The sequence below is a fragment of the Candoia aspera genome, chromosome 2, assembly GCF_035149785.1.
Source record: "Candoia aspera isolate rCanAsp1 chromosome 2, rCanAsp1.hap2, whole genome shotgun sequence".
Lineage (NCBI taxonomy): Eukaryota > Metazoa > Chordata > Lepidosauria > Squamata > Boidae > Candoia > Candoia aspera.
The window spans coordinates 658411-678205 of record NC_086154.1 but is presented as its reverse complement, the minus strand read 5'-3'; the positions used below and the strand labels follow the sequence as shown (position 1 = coordinate 678205).

The 19795-nt window shown below is 51.6% G+C and overlaps 4 protein-coding genes across 5 annotated transcripts in view; 2 read left to right on the top strand and 2 right to left on the bottom strand.

Moving 5' to 3' along the window:
• The window catches only part of LOC134491980 (zinc finger and SCAN domain-containing protein 2-like), a 305728-nt gene that overhangs the window by 140207 nt on the left and 145726 nt on the right, over window positions 1-19795 (top strand). The gene's annotated exons all lie outside the window — the stretch shown is intronic.
• Window positions 1-19795, top strand: part of LOC134492005 (H-2 class II histocompatibility antigen, E-S beta chain-like) — a 148912-nt gene that overhangs the window by 37849 nt on the left and 91268 nt on the right. The gene's annotated exons all lie outside the window — the stretch shown is intronic.
• On the bottom strand, window positions 1260-3616 carry PFDN6 (prefoldin subunit 6). 2 transcript variants are annotated; one of them, XM_063296149.1, is made up of 5 exons: window positions 3594-3616; window positions 2837-2909; window positions 1991-2061; window positions 1779-1903; window positions 1263-1469 (listed from the first exon to the last, which is right to left on the bottom strand). In XM_063296149.1, the coding sequence occupies exons 2-5, from the start codon at window positions 2898-2900 to the stop codon at window positions 1349-1351; spliced, it is 381 nt and encodes a 126-aa protein (XP_063152219.1). In that variant the 5' UTR covers window positions 2901-2909; window positions 3594-3616; the 3' UTR covers window positions 1263-1348. The 2 variants fall into 2 exon arrangements, with proteins under 2 accessions (XP_063152218.1, XP_063152219.1); XM_063296148.1 differs by lacking the exon at window positions 3594-3616 and having other exon boundaries at window positions 1260-1469; window positions 2837-2928.
• LOC134491903 (zinc finger protein ZFP2-like) lies at window positions 10236-14440 on the bottom strand. Its single transcript, XM_063295961.1, has 4 exons — window positions 13821-14440; window positions 12884-13032; window positions 11279-12642; window positions 10236-10407 (listed from the first exon to the last, which is right to left on the bottom strand). The coding sequence occupies exons 1-3, from the start codon at window positions 14438-14440 to the stop codon at window positions 11315-11317; spliced, it is 2097 nt and encodes a 698-aa protein (XP_063152031.1). The 3' UTR covers window positions 10236-10407; window positions 11279-11314.

The window sequence follows — 19795 nt, the reverse complement described above, 5'->3', positions numbered from 1 at the left end:
CCTGTTTGGCCAAAATGTTTGGAAAACTTTTCATTCCAACCCCCGAGATTTTTATCTTTCTCTGTGATGGGCCATATTAAATACTGAACTAAAAAACAAATCCTTCGGGTTGGTGGGTGTCTGTGCATCCTAAATATTTTGAAGCGTTATTTAAAATAGGGATGTCTAAGATACAATATCTAAATTCTTGGGATGTTAGTTAATTCTCCTCCAATTTCTAAAACTATCCCAAATACCTGAGATGACCTTTCGAGCTCTACGGAATGCAAAAGAAGTCAGTTCCTTCAAAGGAAGTTCTGTTCTGGGTCTTCTGATACTGAGGGGGAACGACGAGGAAGCCTCTCTGAGCCCTTCAGGCCCAAACGCTCCTCTGAGGCTTTTAGCATCTTTGCCTGCCTGATCATCATCCATCCACTCCCACCCACGGATCTCCATCCAGGGTTTTCCTATGGATTTCAACTCTCTTCCCATCTCAACCCAGCACTAATTCTTCTGTCTTCTGCTACCCTATAGAAAAGGTTTTCTTTTTTTTTTTTAAAGAAACCTACTGGATTTCTCCTGCTTTAACTGGAAGATGAAGCCCAAGGCGGCGGCCTGGACCTTCCCCGGCTGGTCTCCGCATCCCGGCTGCTGCCTTGCACCTCTCCCCCCGCCCCCACAGATGTGGGGGAAGTGGAAGTGGTTGGAGTGACTGAGGGGGAGGGCAGCATCTGACTGCCTTTCCAAAGCAGAGGCAGGGAGTGGATTGGGGCTGTTTGGCACCTCTCTTCTCGGTCAAGGGCCTGGCCCTCCGTTATTTGAAGTGGGGAGGGCCTCCCAGAGATGAGAAGGGGGGGTCTTCACCCAAAAGGGACGGCTGGGTTATAAGCAAGTCCCGGGATGGAGGGAGGGGCCGCCTTTCTCCCCCATCATTCCAGGTGCACCATTTGGTAGAGAATTCCAGAACAGGGGAAGCCTCCCAGCCCAGGACCACCCCCAGAACACCCCCGTCCCAGCTCTTCTGGCCCAGAAAAGGCTTCCAGCTGCACAGCTGCCTCTGCAGGGGGTTTTATTTCAGTTGCCAGAGAATAAGCGGGTCTTTGCAAGGGGGGCCCCCAGGAGCAAGGGCCACAGGGCCAGGTGCTCAAGCGGCAGCTGGGCAAAAGGAGCGAAGGGCTTTGTGTGTTCCCCCGCCCCCCCCAGGCACCTCCCTCCGGGTGTTCTGGGCTGTCCGCATCTACTCCCCCCCAGACGCCCCGGCACAAGAGAGGAGGCACAAAGAGGGTCCAGCAGTTTTATTTGAGAGGATCCAAAAGGCCCAACTGGCGGCACGGGGGGCCAGCTGGCCCGCCCAGGATCCCCGGCTCCTTCAGGTCTTGACTGCCACCTTGGCCTGGGCCCTCTGGAACTCCTGCTGCAGCCGGCCCAGGGCCTCCCGCTGCTGCTCTGACTTCCGCTCGTAGTCCTGCATCTGGGCCTCGTACCGTTTGCTACAAAGGCAGAGTCAGGCTTTGGGTACATGGGACAGGGAGAAGCCCCAGAGGGGCTGTGAGCACCTCTGCCGGCCCCTCGGGCGTCGGAACAGGCTGCCTCGGGCCCCATGGGCAGCATCCACCCTGCTTACTCCAGCCCAGCGCCAGCCTCCTCCAAAGAAGGAGAGTCCCCCATCCACCCCTGGCCAAGCTGGGGGGCTCCAGGAAGCCGACCCTTCTTCCTCTGAGATAGACTGCCTCTGCAGTTGGAGGCCCCACAAAGGGACCAATGTCCACACGCCCACTTCATTTCCACGAGGGACTCACATCTCCCCCGTGATGTAGTCCAGCCTCTTCCCGACCGTCGCTTTGGCCTCCTCTGTGTCCTGCTTCACCAGCACAGGCCCAATGAGTTTGTAGACGGAGTTAGAGGAGTCCAGCAGATCCAATTCCTGGAGGGATGGAGGGGGAGAAGGGCTCTGGCTGAAAGGGGGACCGGGGGAGGGGAGGGGAAGGGGAGGACCAGGCCCCTCTCTCACCTCCTTTACCACGTGGTTCTCCGTCAACTGAGCCTCCAGCTTCTGACGGGCAGTCATGCATTTGCTGATATCTGCAAAGGGGAAGAGAAGAGCCCCCCCCCCCATGAGAGGCCTGCCTGCTGGGGGTCAAGGTCCTCTGCTGGTAGCCCATCTCTGGGTCCTTCTTGGCTTCCTGGCATCTGGCCAGAGTCCTGAGCCTGTTTCTGGCACCCATAACCCCTTGAGTCCGGGGGGAGAGGAGACTTTTAGAAGAGCTGCAAAGGTATTGGGGGGAGGGCCGGGTCTCTGTGGCCCCCAAATACTGCTGAAAGGCTCAGGGCCCCTCTGGAACCAGCACCACCCGCCTCTTCCCTGAGCTCTTCCAGCACAGCCAGATGGGGGAGCCAGAGGAGATCCCTCTATGGGGGCCCCACGCTGCCTCCTTCCACCTTCTACTCTGGCTGTCCAAGATGCAGAAAGGGCTGATATGCTCTGGCTGGTTTTGGGGAGCCCCCCTGGAAGGTCGAAGGAAGAACCATTCTCCAAAGCCTAGCCCTCTTCTGGAAGGACTCTGAGCCACAGGTGCTGAAGGGCGAGTGAGAGCATGGGCACGGGGAGGACAAGGAGGCGCTTGTGGGCATCCAGGCAGCCTCAACAGCCACTGCAGGCCCACTCCAACAAGCTCCCTGTAGATGGTTGGTGTCCATCCAAAGTGTGGGACTACAACTTGTATCACTGTCATACAACACAACTGGTGGGCAGCTGGCTGGGGAGGATGGGAGCGGTGGTTCAATACATCTGACAATTGGGGGGAATGGCACAGGGGAGTGTCCTGGGGCCCCTCCAGGGACAGGGGGAGGTTCTGACCTTTCTGCAGCTGCTGATATTTCTCTAGCTCCCCCTGTAGCTTCTTTTGCACCGCCTCTGCCATCGCCTCTTTCTCTCCTTGCATGTGCAGATGCTCCTCTGGTTTCTCTTTTGTGCTGGGACAAAGAACATAAGAACTTCAATCATCTGGTTAAACTGAATATTACATTCAGAGATGCTCCCTTTCCAGCAGTTTCACAGTACAGCAGAATAACATATCAGAATAAAAACCAAAGATTAAAATCATAATTACAGTGGGCTGTGGTGATCTTGTACTAAGAGCAGGGACCCCCAGCTTTCCATCCACCCTCAGCCACTGAAGCTCTCAGGGTGACTTCTTCCCAGGCACACTCTCTCTCAGCCCAGCCTACCCCAGAGGGTTGCTGTTCTGGAGGAAAAATGGTAGGGGAGAAACTCCCACAAAGTGCAGGCCCCCAGCCAAGGGGAGGGAGCACCTGCGTTCCCTGGGGATGATGGGAGTTGTAATCTAGCACCTCTGGAAAGGGGCAGGCTCTTCCAGTCCCTTCACAGGCTGCCTGCCAAGGCAGATGCAGCTCTGCCTGTCAGGGATGATGAGAGGTGTAGTGCAGTGCCCTCGGCAGCCCCCCAGTCAAGGAGAGAGAAAGCCCCCGCCTGCCCTGGGGATAATGGAGGCTGTAGTCCAGCAGCTCGGAAAGGTGCCCTCCAGGAGGCGAGAGGCCCCCTGGCAAGGGGAGGGAGCCCCGCTTCGGAGGGGAGAAGGGAGCCGCAGTCTCACCTCGGAAACGCGCAGCCCCGGGCAACAGCTCCGTCCTCGCGGATACCGGCTGCCGCTCTCGCCTCGCGGGAGGAGAACCCAGGAAACAGGAAATCGAGGACGCCGCCGCGGAGTCACTTCCGCCCGGTCCCAAGATGGCGGCGAGCCGGGGCGGAGCCCTAGAGACGGAGCGCAGGGCACCGCGTGGGAGGAGCCGCTGCGGCGACCACGTGACAGGCCGACCCCGCCTCCGCCGAGCCCGCGGGGAGGAGCATGCGCGGTGACGCCGCCTCAAGGCCGCGGTGCGCGGGATCCCCGGACCGGCCCGCAGAAGCGGGAGGCGCCCCCGAAGCGCGGCCCTGCGCCCCCTGCCTGCGGCGTCGCCCTCGGCTCGTCTTCCTTCTGAGACTCCGCCCGGAGACGGATGACGCTGCAGAAGGGAGAATTTTCATTGGTACTTCTGCTCTCTCAAGTTCTGCCGAGTGCAAAGTCTGAGAGAAACCCGCTTACCGCCCCCCGCCCAGTCCAGACCCTCCGGTTCCGCCTCGGGCTGGGAGTATCTCCGTCCCTCTCCCCCCTCTATCTGGGGGGCGCTTGTGGGGCAGCCCCATGGGCTCTGCCGGGGTCCCCCTGCTGCTGCTGCTGGTTGGGGCGCTGTCCCAGTCCCCGGAAGCGAAGGGGGGAAGGAGCCCCCCGGTAAGGAGGGGGCTGGGCGGGGGAGGGACCCCTAATACTTTGGGGGGGAGGGGGAAGACAGGGGCTTCCAGAGGGTGGTGCCGCTGAAGTTGGGGGTAGCAAGATACATTTTCGGGGGTTAGGAAGGGGCTTGAAGTAAAACAGCGTGGGAGACCCTGGGGTGTCAATGCAGATTGCTTCTGTCCCCCCACCCTCAGTATATTCCCCCCCCTCAGAAAAACATCAAAATTGTGACATTTTCATACCTGATTGGACAAATGTCATAATAAACAATGCAACGGAAAAAAGAAGCATTTTGCAAAGAGCCTTATTTGCATTTTCAAAATTTTTCTTTATGGATCAGAAATCGGAGACTTTTAAAGTGTTGCAAGGACTGAGGTTGAATCCCTGATTTGGGAAAAACTGGAAGGGGGGAGTGGGGGCTCTGGGGAACGGAAAGGTTTCTGAGGAGGAACAAAAGCTCTTAGGGATTCGGGTGTTTTATTGAGAGAAAGTGGAACTGAAGCCTCGGGGCTGCCCCAATTCTCCCGAGACGTAAAACTTTTCCCCCTTGCTCTGGGCTGTTCTGTCCCTTCTTTCGGAAGTAGCCCAGGGACAGCTTTTGGGGCGGCGGAGGCTGCTCTGCCTTCCTTCGGCTTCCTCCCCTTCCGTTGGCACAGCCAACCTGCCTGTGCGTGCGTGCTGTTTCCACGGGGCATACACAACCTGTACATATGTGTGTGTGTGTGGGGGGGGGGTGTTCCACGGGGCAGCTGTGAGGAGGCTCAGCCTGTTCCTCCACGGCCGCAGTCCAGGGCTGGCGGGTGCCGCGGAAGGGAAACTCGAGCCCTCCTGCAGCGTTTCTGGGGGGGAACGAAAACTCTTAGAAATTACGGAGTTTTATTGAGAGAAAGGAGAAAGTGGAACCCAAGCCTCGGGGCTGCCCGGATGCAGTGACACGCGGCGACTTTAGGGTTAGAGTTGGATGGTCTGGAGCATCTCTGGAGGAGAGCGGCCGAGAGAATCGGGGCCCCGAAGAGGAAGGGAGGGTGGGAGGCGTTGGGTGCACTTCGCCTGGGGGGAGGAGATGGCGGGGAGCCTCTCCGAGGATCTGGAGGGCTCTGCTGCGCAAGATGGGGCAGGACTATCCGCGGTCGTTCGGGAAGTGGGACCAAGTTATGGGGCACCTCCACGGTGGGCCGCAACTAGGGTCTGTGTCACCCAGGGCAAACATGGATTCCGCACCCATTTTGGCGCCCCCCCCAGCACTCATTTTGGCACCCCACCAGCGCGGCGCCCGGGGCACATGCCCCAGTTGCCCCCCCCCCCAGTTGCGGCCCTGCCATCAGCTGCCGGGATGGGGTTGGGGAGACTCAGAGAAATTAAGATTTGGGGGGAGGCAGGAGAAACCTTGGATGTTTGCTCCCAATGAGTGGCTAGGAGCCGCCTGAATGCCGAGCGTGTTCCCCGCAAGAGAGAGAGGGGTTCCGATTCAGGCGCAAGGACGCACCCCTTCGGACTCTCACCTGCCTGGGGCACCAGTTCCCATGATGGAGGCTTGGGAGAGCACCGCTGGGACCCGCCGGGGCCAAAGGTTTTAGCCTGGGCTTCTCCGAGGGCCTCGGACCGGCTCTGCGGGACAGAGCGGGGCGGGCTCCGTTGAGCGAGGGGGAGTGGGAGGCTTTGGGGGAAGGGCCACTCTCAGGCCGAAGTCGCTGATCTGAAGGGGAGCCGAGAGAAAGTCACCCAGTGCCTGTCTTGGGCTTTCGGAGACTGGATTTTCCTGAAGAGAGGAAGGCGAAGCTGTTCAGGTCAGGCAAGAGTTGAATTTAGATCCCTTATTGGGGAGCCTCTGAATTGGGAAAGAGACCCCCACCCACCCCGATAGCAGAATCAGGGCCTGGAAGGGAGGGGGAGCAAGGGGGGGGAACTGAGGAAGAAGGAAGGGGGTTTCTGAGTTGCTTCTCCAAAATTGGTTTCCCCAAAACTCTCCCTTTCGGGAAGGAGGCTGGAGACCCTCTGTCATGATCGCTGTTGCGATGTTTGCGACATCGTAACGGCTTGCATGACAAAGCGCGGATGCATGTCAATGACTGGAGAGGTGGCGATAAACTGGACAAAGAAGATAATGGGGTGGGGAGATCTATTAAACAACAAGGTCTCATCGCCCAGTAATCGACCATTGACACCATTGTCAAGGAAATGATCAGGGCGAGGTTCGGAAGGGCGCGTCCGGGCTTTCAAGGAATATTGAAGTCTAATCGCCCGGTAATGGACCATTACCTCGCAGGAATATAAACAGGGCGTTGCCCGGGGCGAATGGGGCTGGACGACCTCTCACCTATCAAGTCTTGATGGCCTGTCACTCCGTGGAACTCGTGGGGCACACCCGGGGAGTGTGGGGGTGGAGTGCTGTTTGGCGCGAGGCTATTTAATTCAACTTTTGGCACGCTTCCCTCACTCTCAGCTTTTTACTGGTGTGCATTCTATTCTAAATAAAAGCCAGAGCTTAAACTTGATTTAGAGTCTGAGTCTTTTATTTAGTCTTAGGCATTCCTTACACCCTCACTGTGAGTCTCTGCATTTCACCCCTTCACTTAAGCCAGGCGGGGAGGGGGCGGCGGTGGGGCTGAGCAGTGCCAAAGTCTCCCGGCCAGGCCCAGATCACCCCCATCACCAACCCCCCACCCCCCGGAAAGCCAAAGGGTCAAAGGAAATTGACATTGAGATTGAAAAAGAAAGTTGCATGCGTTAATCTGCACCTACAGCTGCCAATTAGTAATTCATCACTACGGAAGATGGGTGAGAGAGTCCTGCCAGTGCCCTCGGACTACAACACCCACCATCCTTCACTTTAATTTAAAGGCAAGTAGCAAAGACCTGTGAAGATTTTCTTTGGAGCTGCCTGGAGATTTTCCAGCAACTGCCAGTCTACAGGACAAAGAAGCCAGCTGAGGTGACTTGCAAAAGAAGGAAGAAGCCATGGCCACCTCCCAGCCCTCAGCGATGCCTCTGGAGCGCCTATCAGAGACCAACTATTTGAATTGGGCCCTGAAGATGGAGATGTATCTTCGCAGAGAGAATCTTTGGCTGCCAATTGGTGAGCAAACCCCACAAAATCCCAGTGCTGAATGGCTGAGACAGGATGAGCAGGCTACAGCCACCATTATCCTGGGAGTTGAGGACAATCAGCTAGTCCACGTGCGAGGCATGCAGTCTGCAAAGCAACTTTGGGATGCTTTGAGAGACTTGTATGTAAAGGCAACAGCAGGGAGTAAAGTTACTCTGACGAAAAAGCTGTACAGAGCCTACCTAGCAGAAGGAGATAGCCTTCCTGAGCACCTGCATTATATTCAGCAGCTGTTTGTTGAGTTGCAGGAGAGTGGAATGGAATTTACACCTCTCACAAAATCCTATATCCTCCTGTCCTCACTGAATGAAACGTGGGACACGCTGATTTGTACCCTGGAGGCTATGCCTGAAGCAGACCTCACCCCATCGTATGTTACACAGCGCTTACTCGCTGAATGGGAGAAGAGAGAGGAAAGATCCCCCCCCCCCATCTCTTCTGGAAAGCTGCAGTACCAGAAAACAAGGGAAAAGAAGGGAAAGGAAGCTGAGGCCACAGCACTAGCCAGCCAGCGATGCTTCACTTGTGGTTCAGCTGGACATTTGCAGAAAGACTGTGCCTTGAGACCCAAGACTAGAAAGACAGAGAAGAACACAAGGGATTAGGAATCAAATTCGAAATGAAACCACATTTTAAAAAATTAGTTGTAATACCAGAACACATCAATAAAAATACCATTTTTAAAAAATTGATGTGTTCTGGTATTACACCTAATTTTAGGTCCAGACATTCTATCTATGGACATGCCCTTATACGTCGACATCTGGCTGAAAAATATACATCTAAAACAGGCTTGACATTATATACCGCTTTTACTGATTTTGGGTCTGCATTCGATCTGGTTCCCAGAGCAGGCTTTGGTCTAAGCTTACCCATACTACTACTGATAGGAGGGTACTGTTCCTCATGCACAATCTTTACAAGAACTCCAGAATCAAAGTTCGATGCAGAAGCAAGACCATCAGACAAGTGAAATTCCGACTCACAGAGGAATGAGGCAGGGTTGTATTTTAGCTCCTCTGCTGTGTAATCTGTATATAAATTCACTTGTGGCCAGAATGAATCAATTAGAATATCACCCTCCAAAATTGGCAGACAGGCATATCGCAACTTTGTTGTATGCAGATGACATAGCACTCCTATCACAAACACAAATTGGACTCAAACGAGCCATGAGCGCTCTGGCCAGTGATTGCTCTGAGGAAGCTTTTGAAATCAACTACAGCAAGACTGAAATTTTGGTCTTTGCAAAGAGACCTAAACTGCACATTTGGAGGATAAACGGCCAGAACGTTGAACAAGTGAAATCCTTCAAATATCTGGGCACGGTTTTCCATAGCTCCACTAAACGAAGCGTGCACCAAAGCTATGTTATACAAAACGCTCGAAAAACACTGGCAGCAGTCCAACCCTTTCACTTTACCAGGGGAGCACAGCATACCCCAGCAGCACTGAAGCTATGCTCAGCTAAGGCCCACACACAATTACTCTTCGGTGCTCAGCTGGGACCCTCTCTTTCTTTCACACCGCTGGAAAGGGTTCAGTCCAAATTCTTAAGGGCCGTATTTCAGGTACCCCCCTGTACTCCAAAGGCAGCATTCAGGAGGAAAGCAGGGCTGCCTAAAGTTGAAACAGCTGCATGGACTTGCGTTATAGCACACTGGCTGAAACTATTGTTTTTCCCTACGGGTTTGGGCTCTTCCCTAAGGATAATTACAAATCAGTATGGTTCAGGACCATCTCGCAAAAACCGCAACACCTCGGCTTCTCTAGTGAGGCACTCCTAACGATGGGCTATGAGTGTGCACTTAGCCAACTTAAGCAGCATATCAAAGACCCGGAAATCCAGCAGGACCAGTCAGCTTTGCCTAAGAGTGTTTTTCTGGGCCATCAAGCCTTCTCTTATAAGCCAGCGAGATACCTAAATCATATAACTGTCTCCAGATTTCGGAGGGCCCTAACTCTGGCACGTTGCAATGTTATTCCTACAGCAGTTTTGGAGGGCCACTACAGAAAAGTCCCATATGAGTTGAGATTGTGCCTCTGCGGACAAGGGGTCATTGAAACTATAGAACACGTCCTGCTATACTGTATTTTCTATAAGGATTCACAAACCTATTTAATAACCCCTCATTTGATAACATATCCAGGAAATTCTGATCTTTTTTATGTTCAGTTGTTGCTATCTGATCAGAATGATTTAGTTTCCCTCAATCTAGCTAAATTTTGCTATACTGACTGCAAATTAGGCAGACCTCGACTGCCCATTGAGGATTTTACCAATTTGTAAATATATTATGTTTTGTTCATTTTATTTAATGTATTTTTAATGTATCTCAACACATTTCAATGAATTTTATTTGTAATTCTGGTCTGTGACCTTAATAATAAAGAAAAAAACAACCCTGTGAAGTGGGCTAGGCTGAGAGAGAGGGACTGGCCCAAGGTCACCCAGCCCGCTTTCATGCCATGGCAGGACTGGAACTCACAGCCTCCTGGTTTCTAGCCCAGTACCTGCGCCACTAGACCAAATTTATCTACTCTTTTTATTGTAAAGGGGTTCCATGTTGGGCATTCCACTATTCAGTTAGTGTCAGATTTAATGGGTCTACTTTATATCTGCATATCCAAATTCACTTAGTATTCCGTGGCCACCAAGTATACTTTGTCCTCACTGGGGTGGATTCTAAGCACAGTTTCAGAATGCAAGATTTGGCATCATCGTACAGCATGGCCCCTTCAAAGATCCAGAGACTTCTGAACCATTTCAAGCATTCACAGCTCCCAATCGTAATAAAATGGGACATCATAACAGGTGTGCCCAAAAATACTGCACCAAAAAAGAGCAAGAGAGGAAGGAAGACAAAATTAAATATAATTTGAGTATTTTAAACAACTTTGCAGACCTTTAAATTCAAAGCCACTCGGATTTGGAGGCTCAGGCCAAAAGAGCCTCTTGCTTCCTCCCCACCCCCGGCCTGGTCCCGGCTCTTCAGTGTCCTTCTGCAAAGGGATCATATGCAAAGTCATCTCCTAGGGAAAAAAGGCATTATAACCTGATCTCTGAATCGGGCTCCTGAAATGAACCAACCTTGAATTCTTTGCTGTCTTCTGAACTCAGCAAAATCAGGATCATTCATCTGCATAGCTAAAATGCCACTTAGTAGCACCAAATAATTTTCCTCTTTATTTCTGGGGATTTGGGGGGAAAATTCAAAAAGAAGCCTGGAGAGAGGAGAAAAAGAAATGGAAACGTCTCCCATGCCTTGGGAAGGGAGCTGTCCCTCACCTTGGCCCCACGTTCACAGCAACGCTGACACTACCCAGTTTCTTTCCTTCTCAAAAGGCACAAATGGTTCTTACACAATGCATTTCTGGAAAGGAAACCTCTTCCACTGGGCAACTCTTTCCTCCATCCCCCCCACCAAGGGGGATGTAGCAAAGGGGTCAGCCTCCTGGCGCTGCTGTCACCCACAGCCACAAAAGGCTAACAAGCAGGCACCGCCGGGCAAACACGATCACAGCAGGGGCTGTTCCTAAACCTGAAGGTCCTTCCTGCGCTCAGAACCACAATGCCTTTTCTCCTCAACTCCGTATTCCTGCAGCTCTTTTCCATCACCTTCAACTGCGAGGCAGAACAGCCTTTCCATCTGAAACTTTACAGGGCTTTTGTCACTGCCACAAAAGTTCCTAATATCTTATCTCATAAAATCTGAGTGCTCCAATCTTTTTTTCATGTATCTTTTAGGGCCTGCAACAGCTTACTGGGAAGTTCTGATAGCCAGAAAGGTGTAGTTAGCCTTTCTCAAACTAACACTTTCCACATTTTTCTCTCCTCCCTCATCTCTAATACTGAGACATATCTGACTAAAAATATCAGCCCAAAGATTGAATACACAACTTTTCAGGTGGATGACCAATGGGAGATAAGTGAAATTCAAGCCTTCGCTACACTCATCACCTTCTGCCTCATGTGCATTTTCTTGTGCCTGTTAAGGTAGGAATTTTGTGTGAAGCACCGTCCACAGTCTGGGCATTTGAATGGTTTCTCTCCTATGTGTAAAGCTACATGATTTATAAGGCTAGACCTAGCACTGAAACTTTTCCCACAATCTGGACATTCATATGGTTTCTCTCCTGTGTGAGTCCTCTGGTGTATCACCAGTTCGGAATTCCGACTGAAACTTTTCCCACAATCCAGACACCCATACGGTTTCTCTCCTGTGTGAGTCCTCTGGTGTATCACCAGGGTGGACTTCAAACTGAAACTTTTCCCACAATGCAGACACTCAAATGGTTTCTCTCCTGTGTGAGTCCTCTGGTGTATCACCAGGGTGGACTTCAGACTGAAACTTTTCCCACAATCTGGACACTCATATGGTTTCTCTCCTGTGTGAGTCCTCTGGTGTATCACCAGGCTGGACTTCAAACTGAAACTTTTCCCACAATCCAGACACTCATAGGGTTTCTCTCCTGTGTGAGTCCTCTGGTGTATCACCAGGGTGGACTTCAGACTGAAACTTTTCCCACAATCCAGACACTCATACGGTTTCTCCCCTGTGTGAAACCTCTGGTGTTGCACCAGGTCGGAATTCCAAATGAAACTTTTCCCACAATCCAGACACTCATACGGTTTCTCTCCTGTGTGAGTCCTCTGGTGTATCACCAGCCTGGATTTCCGACTGAAACTCCTTCCACAATCTGGACACTGATATGGTTTCTCTCCTGTGTGAGTCCTCTGATGTATCACTAGTTTGGAATTCCAACTGAAACTTTTCCCACAATCCGGACACCCATACGGTTTCTCTCCTGTGTGAGTCCTCTGGTGTATCACCAGGTGGCAATTCCAACTGAAACTTTTCCCACAATCCAGACACTCATACGGTTTCTCTCCTGTGTGAGTCCTCTGGTGTATCACCAGCTGAGAATTCTGACTGAAGCTTTTCCCACAATCTGGACACTCATACGGTTTCTCTCCTGTGTGAGTCCTCTGGTGTCTCACCAGGTGGGAATTCCGACTGAAACTTTTTCCACAATACAGACACTCATATGGTTTCTCTCCTGTGTGAGTCCTCTGGTGTATCACCAATTTGGAATTCCAAATGAAACTTTTCCCACAATCCGGACACTCATACGGTTTCTCTCCTGTGTGAGTCCTCTGGTGTATCACCAATTTGGAATTCCAAATGAAACTTTTGCCACAATCCGGACACTCATACGGTTTCTCTCCTGTGTGAGTCCTCTGGTGTATCACCAGGTGGGAATTCTGACTGAAACTCTTCCCACAATCCGGACACTCATATGGTTTCTCTCCTGTGTGAATCCTCTGGTGTCTCACCAGGCTGGAATTGTGACTGAAACTTTTCCCACAATCTGGACACTCATATGGTTTTTCTCCCGTGTGAGCCCTCTGGTGTATCACCAGGTCGGAATGCCGAATGAAATTTTTCCCATGATCCGGACACTCATACAGTTTCGCCTCGGTGTGAATCCTCTTGTGATTCACCAGCATGCTTGCTAAAGCTTTTGTCGCACTGAGAACATTGATAGGGCTTCTCGCTGGTGTGAGTTCTCTTGTGCATGATCAGCTGTGATCTATAATCTGTGCTTTTCCCACAAAATGCACCTCTGTGGGGCTTTTCCACCACTGATATTCTTGGATTCTCAAGGAGATCAAAGCTATTTCTGATCCCTCGGGTGGTGGTGCTTCCATTCAACCAACTTTTTCCTTCCTCACAGGGTGAGGCTTGTGTTACTCTCTGCCCTACGTGGCCATCCAAGTCTCCTCTTCCTCCCCACTGACTTCGAGATAGTTCCCTCTTTTTCTGAATTTGGAAATTATCCCCCCTGACCTTTCCGCATATTCAATTTTTTCCAGCTGAAAAACTCTCTTCCTGTTTTTCTCTCCCTCATCTCTCTTCTGCTGGGGAAGAAGAGTTTTGGGGTTCTCTGGAGAAAGTGGAAAAGATTTGATTGCTGGCTTGATTTGCTTTCCTTTTTAAAGCTGCTTGTGATTCTCGGTTGTCCAGTAGGGTCTTTTTGGCATCCTTTTTGTCTATAAGAGTCACATAAGAGTGTTAATTTAATTATTATCTACAAAACGGCTGCACAACATGCTGAAACAACAACAAAAAAGCATAGGTTGCAATGAAAAAGGGAAGTGCCAGGAGGGCAGATCAACCTCTAACATTCATTATGGCTCATTTGCCACATAGAAAACCAGCGAGAGCCGAGTTCGAATCCTGGAATTCGCTCTCCGAACCTGCGACCGCCGCAGAAGGGCGCGCACCGGCCTCGAGGCGCGCAGCACCGGCGAACGCCGTCCGGGGCGGGGCGGGGCGGGGCGGGGGGGCGCCGGCAGCGCTGGCTGAGCTCCCCTCTGGCCCCGCCCCGCGGAGGGCCCGGAACAGCCCCGGCGCCTCCCCCGCCCGCCCCCTGCTCACCTCCCGCAGCTGCGGCGGCTGCTCCGGCCCGGCCAGACCACGCGGCACCCCTCCAGCCGCTCCCCCAGGCGGAAGCCGGAACAGGAAGTGCCCCTGCCCTCCTCTCCTCCGACGTCCCCTCTAGCCGTCCAGTCCTCTATCGCTGCAGCGCCCCCGCCCCCGCCCCTTGGCTGTCGCCCAGCAACCGCAGGCGCCGCTGCCGGACCGAGGATTCCCTGGCGGGCGTCGCTCAGCCCGAGAGCGCCATCTAGCGCCGCGGGGCTGCAACGCCCGCTCGTCCGGCCTCCCCCGAAGGCGTGGGCGGGGCCGTGGCTGGACTCCGGGCCGCCCCGACGGACCCCCCGCGACCCTCCACCCCGACCTGTCCCTTCGGGTCTCCCGAGGGTGCGCCGCCGCCGCTGCAGCTGAGAGTCCTGCGCTCCCGCCCGGCGTGGCTCTCCTTTGGGGGGTGAAACCCTCCCCGCCTCCTGGAGCGTCTTCCCTCCTTCCTTCCTTCCTTCCTTCCTGGGGCTCGAAAGGGTGCCGGACCGGGGAGCCCCAGCAGGCCACGCCCCCCCGAGGGCCAGCCCCCCCCCGTGCCGGCCAGGGCTGCTCCGAAGGCTGGGAGACCCCAGGAGCATCAGTCCAGACAGCCTTATCGTGCCCCCCTCCCCACATCCCCCCCCCGGAAGAGGGAGACGGAGGCATGGATGTTGCTTCCTCTCCAGCCCAGAGAGCTTCTGGTGGTCCCTTCCCACCCTCCATATATTTCCTGCCCCCTGGATCCAAAGTCCCCTGCAGAGAGCGCTTCTGCCTGCCTTTCTCCACCCTGGGAGGATGGATGACGCCCACCAGGAAGCTCCTTCCCCTTCCCCTCTTTCCTCCCCCCTCCAGACCGCCAGCAACTCTCCATCTCCCCCAGAGCCCCCACTGGGACTGATAATAGATTCCCCCTCCCTCCTCCAGGGGGCGTCTTGAGGGAGCGACAGCCCTGCGGGGTGGGCCACTGCTGCCAAAGAAAGGCGTTGGAGCTTCTCCCACTGGGGCAGATTGGGCCCTTCCTCCCACACCCCCAAGGGTGGGACATTGAGAGATTGGGCGGGGGTCTTTCGCAGCCCCCCTCCCGCCTCTCCCCCAGGGAGCCCATCAGGAAAGTGGACGGGGCTGAGAAAGGCCCTCCTGGCTCCCCCTCCAAGTGGGCCCTCCAGAGGCCATCCATCGGTCTCTGTAGCAGGTCTCTGCCCCTCCCCCTCCCCACGTGGGTCCCTCCTCCAGTCACGGCTGGGAGCGATGGGCCCTGGACTCCCTCCTGACCGCCATCCTCCTCCTCCTCCTCCTCTTCACAGCCCATTTCCTTGCCCAGGCGAAGGCCGAGTGCCGTTTCCTGAACAGGATTCCTGGAGAGGCGCTTCTATGACCAGCAGGAACTTGCCCGCTTCAACAACAACCTCGGGAAACACGTGGCCCTCGCCCCGCTGGCACAGCCTGATGTTGACATGTGGACCAGGAAGTGTGCCTTTCTACTGTGGCACCTGCCCTCTGGAACATCGTCCCTCCTGACATTAGGATGGCCCTGACCCTGTTGGCTTTCCGGAAGGCCTTGAAAACCTGGCCTTGTGCCCAAGTCTGGGGCCCCAAGTGTGGGAAGGGCCCCGTTATATGGTTATGTTAACACCATGGCTTTTAGATCGCTTGGCTGTATTTATATTTTATTTTTTAAAATATTGTTATTGTTATTGTTTTATATTATGACTGTTTTTATTGTTGTTAGCCGCCCAGAGTCACTAGTTTGAGATGGGTGGCAATATAAATTGAATAAATAAATTGAATAAATAAATAGTGATAAGGTCACCCTACAGTACCGGAGGGTGGATCGCTTCTGCTGGCACAACTATGAGGAGGCCAAGATGGGGTGTCTGGTTGGCCGGAGAAGTGAGTCCGGGAGGGAGGGGCTTCCTGGGGGAGGGACCCCCCTTTCCTTTAATGCATTAAAGTTCCCCTTATAAACATTCACTCCTTATTTATTCCACACTCCCAGATCTACTCCCAGATCTACAAAGTATTCCTCTTCTTCCTGGGATCCAAACTCTCTTCCTTCCAGAAGGAGGGATCCCTGTGATCCCCTCCAGAAAATGGCCCAAAGATGATTTGGGGGGGGGGAGAATCCAGCAATGTCTCCCTCCTCCCAAATAGATTCTTACGGATTGATCGAAAGGCCTCCATGTCCCCCTTTCTGGCCAGGACAGATCCATTTCTTCCTGGGCCCCAGAAATGGTGTGTTTGGCATTTTAGAATAAAAAATCAATTTCCAAAGGTCTGAAAAAGGGAATCAGCAAACAAATTGAGTTTCAGGTCATTTCTCAACACCAACACAACTTTCTTGTCAACTGGCATAATATTTGACAATGCTAATTCATATTCTCACAATATTTACCAAAGAACCTCATCACTTTTACCAATTTATCTAGTGATCTTTGACAGGCAGTGAAACCCCCCAAAGATCACCTGCAAATTGCTTCAGTTCCTCAGTTTGTCTTATGAGGCACCTCAAGGCTTCCAGCCTCCCTCTTAAATGTTCCTCCTTCGTGGGTTTCACGCTGTGTTTTAATTTCAGTGAAATGGAGCTTTATAAGCTGCCCAAACACCCCCAAAGCACTTTTTCCTTATTTTTTTTGTGCCATTCTGTAATTATTCCATCTGATTCAGGGGCTTTTCTGGATTCCACCAGATCAAGAGAATTACAGATTTTTGTAATTTTGTGGGTTCAGCCCTATCTGCTGACTGCATGACCAAAATTTCTGGAATATTTGCTATATTTTAAAAAGCCCTTATCTGCTCACTAGCTAGATCCAGATAATACAACTGAAGCAAAAATTTGTAGCTCAGGGTTGAACTGTGGAATCCTTGGTGCTCTCTAAGCCTTGTTGTTCTCTTGCAGACATTTCATTGCCAGGCTAGGCAGCATATTCAGTGCAAAAAGGGACTGTTGTTCTCTGTTTATATACCATGTTTTGTCCAGCTTGTGTAGATGGAGCTTGTGTTGATTAGGGTATATTGAGAATTCCTGGAAGCCTGGCACTCAGACCAAGCAGCCATCAACAGACACATAGAGGTAAACAACATTTACATACCATTCAGAAGAGACAATAGAAAAGCCCAAAGACCAGGACACTCCCTTGCCAGCAATCAACACCCAGATATGCAAAAATCAACACTAGGATTAACACCAGATGAGCCATCAAACAGCACAATAAGCCCTAATCAAGGAACTATTAACTCAGGCAATCAACCCAGCAGCAAACGACAGCCCAATCAAGGAGCTCCCAAGGAGAGAACACCACCCCCACCAACACAAGCTGGGCAACCCATGGTATATAAACAGAGAGCAAGGCCCACTCCCTCCTCACACTGAAGATGTTGTCTAGTCTGGCAAGGCAACGTCTGCAAGAAAACAGCAAGGCTCAGAGAGCACCAAGGCCTCCACAGTTCCCCTTCCCTCCTCCAGGGGGCGACCTGAGGGAGCAACCGCCCTGTGCAGTGGGCCACTGCTACCGAAGGAAGGTGGAGAAAAGGAATTAGCAAGGCCGTTTGCCTGTTCCTGTGCCCTTTCTTGGGTGTTTTGCTTTTGTTCTTTATTATTTATTCAAAGTTATTTGGAGTCTGGCAGCTTCTAAATCCAATGAACAATGAAATAAGTAAAGGACACAAGCTATTAATTATGATTCAGTGTTTAAACCAAGATGTAAACCTCAATCATACAGAATGATTTATGTACTTTTTCCTCTGAATTGAGAAAATGCTGATTCAAAGGCTGAGAAATATTGTTAAGCCAATTTTTGGGGTCTGTGAGAAAACCCCCCCTTGAAACCACCTTTTTCGCCACAGGCTCAGCTTCACCTTCAGCCAAATTGCTTCCATCTTCAAAGCTGGAAAATTCCTGATTTGGGGGGCAGAATTAAAAAATACATTAAAACAGATTCAGGTGATAAGAAACACATCCAACATTCATTAAACCCTGAAGCCATGGAGTGCTTAATGTAGGGTAGCCTGATTCTCTGTTCCAAATTTCTAGCACATCGCCCACATTTCTTTTTGTAATTTTAATTTTTTGTCTAAAACTAAGTTTGTTTATCAATTGATAGGGCTTCAGTGGCCAAGCATTGTGCAGATCAAGTGTTTTAACTGCACCTGTTGCCGTTTGGCCTTTTCAGGGAAATTATATTTGTTTGGTAAAACCTCAAGAACTGTTAATCTGAGCCCAAGTTTTCCAAAAATACTGTGTTACCACAGAATTAAATATGCTGTTTCTTCCCTAAGAGGAAAACTGCCACCGTCCTGAGAGAGAAAGACCTTTAACGGGGAGATCCTGGGCATTTGTTCCTTCTGGAAATAAATGAATATTTCGGGGGAACCAACAGAGACTTTGCTGTGCACATAGACAGTCTGGAGGCAAAACTCAATTTCACCCCTAAATTCTTCCCTGCAAACTTAGGGGATTTTCATCTGCCAAATAATGTAATAGTTTAGAAAATAAATGCATCATATTCTCTTAAATTTCAGAGATACTGTTTGAAATGTTCTTAAACACCAAGGAGGAAGTTTTCCTGGCGATAACAATCCCCAAGTTTTCAAAACCTTCTGGACAACATTCAAAATGGATTTTTTTCCCTACAACCAACACAACTTTCTTCTCAGCTGGCATAATATTTGACAATGCTAATTCATATTCTCACAATATTTACCAAAGAACCTCATCACTTTTACTAATTTCTCTAGTGATCTTTGACAGGCAGTGAAACCCCCCAAAGATCACCTGCAAATTGCTTCAGTTCCTGAGTTTGTCTTACGAGGCACCTCAAGGCTTCCAGTCTCCCTCTTAAACGTGCCTCCTTTGTGGGTTTCACGCTGTGTTTTCATTTCAGTGAAACGGAGTGTAATGGCTGGAACGCTCAGCTTGCATTAATTCCGACTCAGAAGCTTTTACTTAGAAATCTATTTAATGGTGCGTAGCCTTCAGTACAGAGAAAAAGTTGCGGATAAAACTTCCCACACTTTCCCCCATTAAAGCACCCGCAGTGAATTCAAATTCCCCCCCAGTTCCCTTCCCAGGTATGCACCCCTCCCTCTCGTGCCAGCCAGTGTAGCCATCCGCAGCTCTCTTCAGCGGCTGCTCATGAATTAGCTTGTTTCTCGGACTGAGATAGTCCAAACAAGATGGTTTCGCGTTCCCACCACGTTCCCCCTCCCATGCTTTCGACCCGCAAGATGGCGCGTGTCGTCGGGATGCATGTAAGCGAGTCCAGTGAGATGTTCGGGGAATGGTTGATTGGGGAGTATGACACGGAGCTTTACAGCTGCCCAAATACCCCCAAAGCATTTTTTTCTTGAATTTTATATTCTATTTGGTAATTTCTCCCTGTTTCAGGGACCTTTCTGGATTCCACCATCAAGAGAATTATGGATTTTTGTAATTTTGGGGGTTCAGCCCTATGCTGACTGCACATCCAAAATTTCTGGAAGATTTGTTACATTTTAAATAGCCTTTAGCTGCTTACTAGCTATATCCTTTCCTGGAGCGAGAGGCACTTCGAACGGTCACTCATGCCCTGGTCATCCCCCAGATAGACTACCGTAATACGCTCTACATGGGGCTACCCTTGAAGGGTATCCGGAAGCTTCAGCTGATTCAGAATGCAGCCGCGCGGACAATCTTGGGTGTTCCAAGATTTGCACACATAACACTTTGTTGCGTGAGATACACTGGGTCCCAGTTTGCTTCCGGATCCAATTCAAGGTGTTGGTCATTACCTTTAAAGCCCTACATGGCATGGGACCAGGATATCTGAGGGACCGTCTCATCCCTATTACCTCGACCCGCCCCACCTGGTCATGCAGAGAAGGCATGTTACAGACCCTGTCTATAAAACAATTCCATCTAACGGGGTCTCGTGCCTTCTCCGCTGTAGCTCCCGCCCTTTGGAACATCCTCCCCCCAG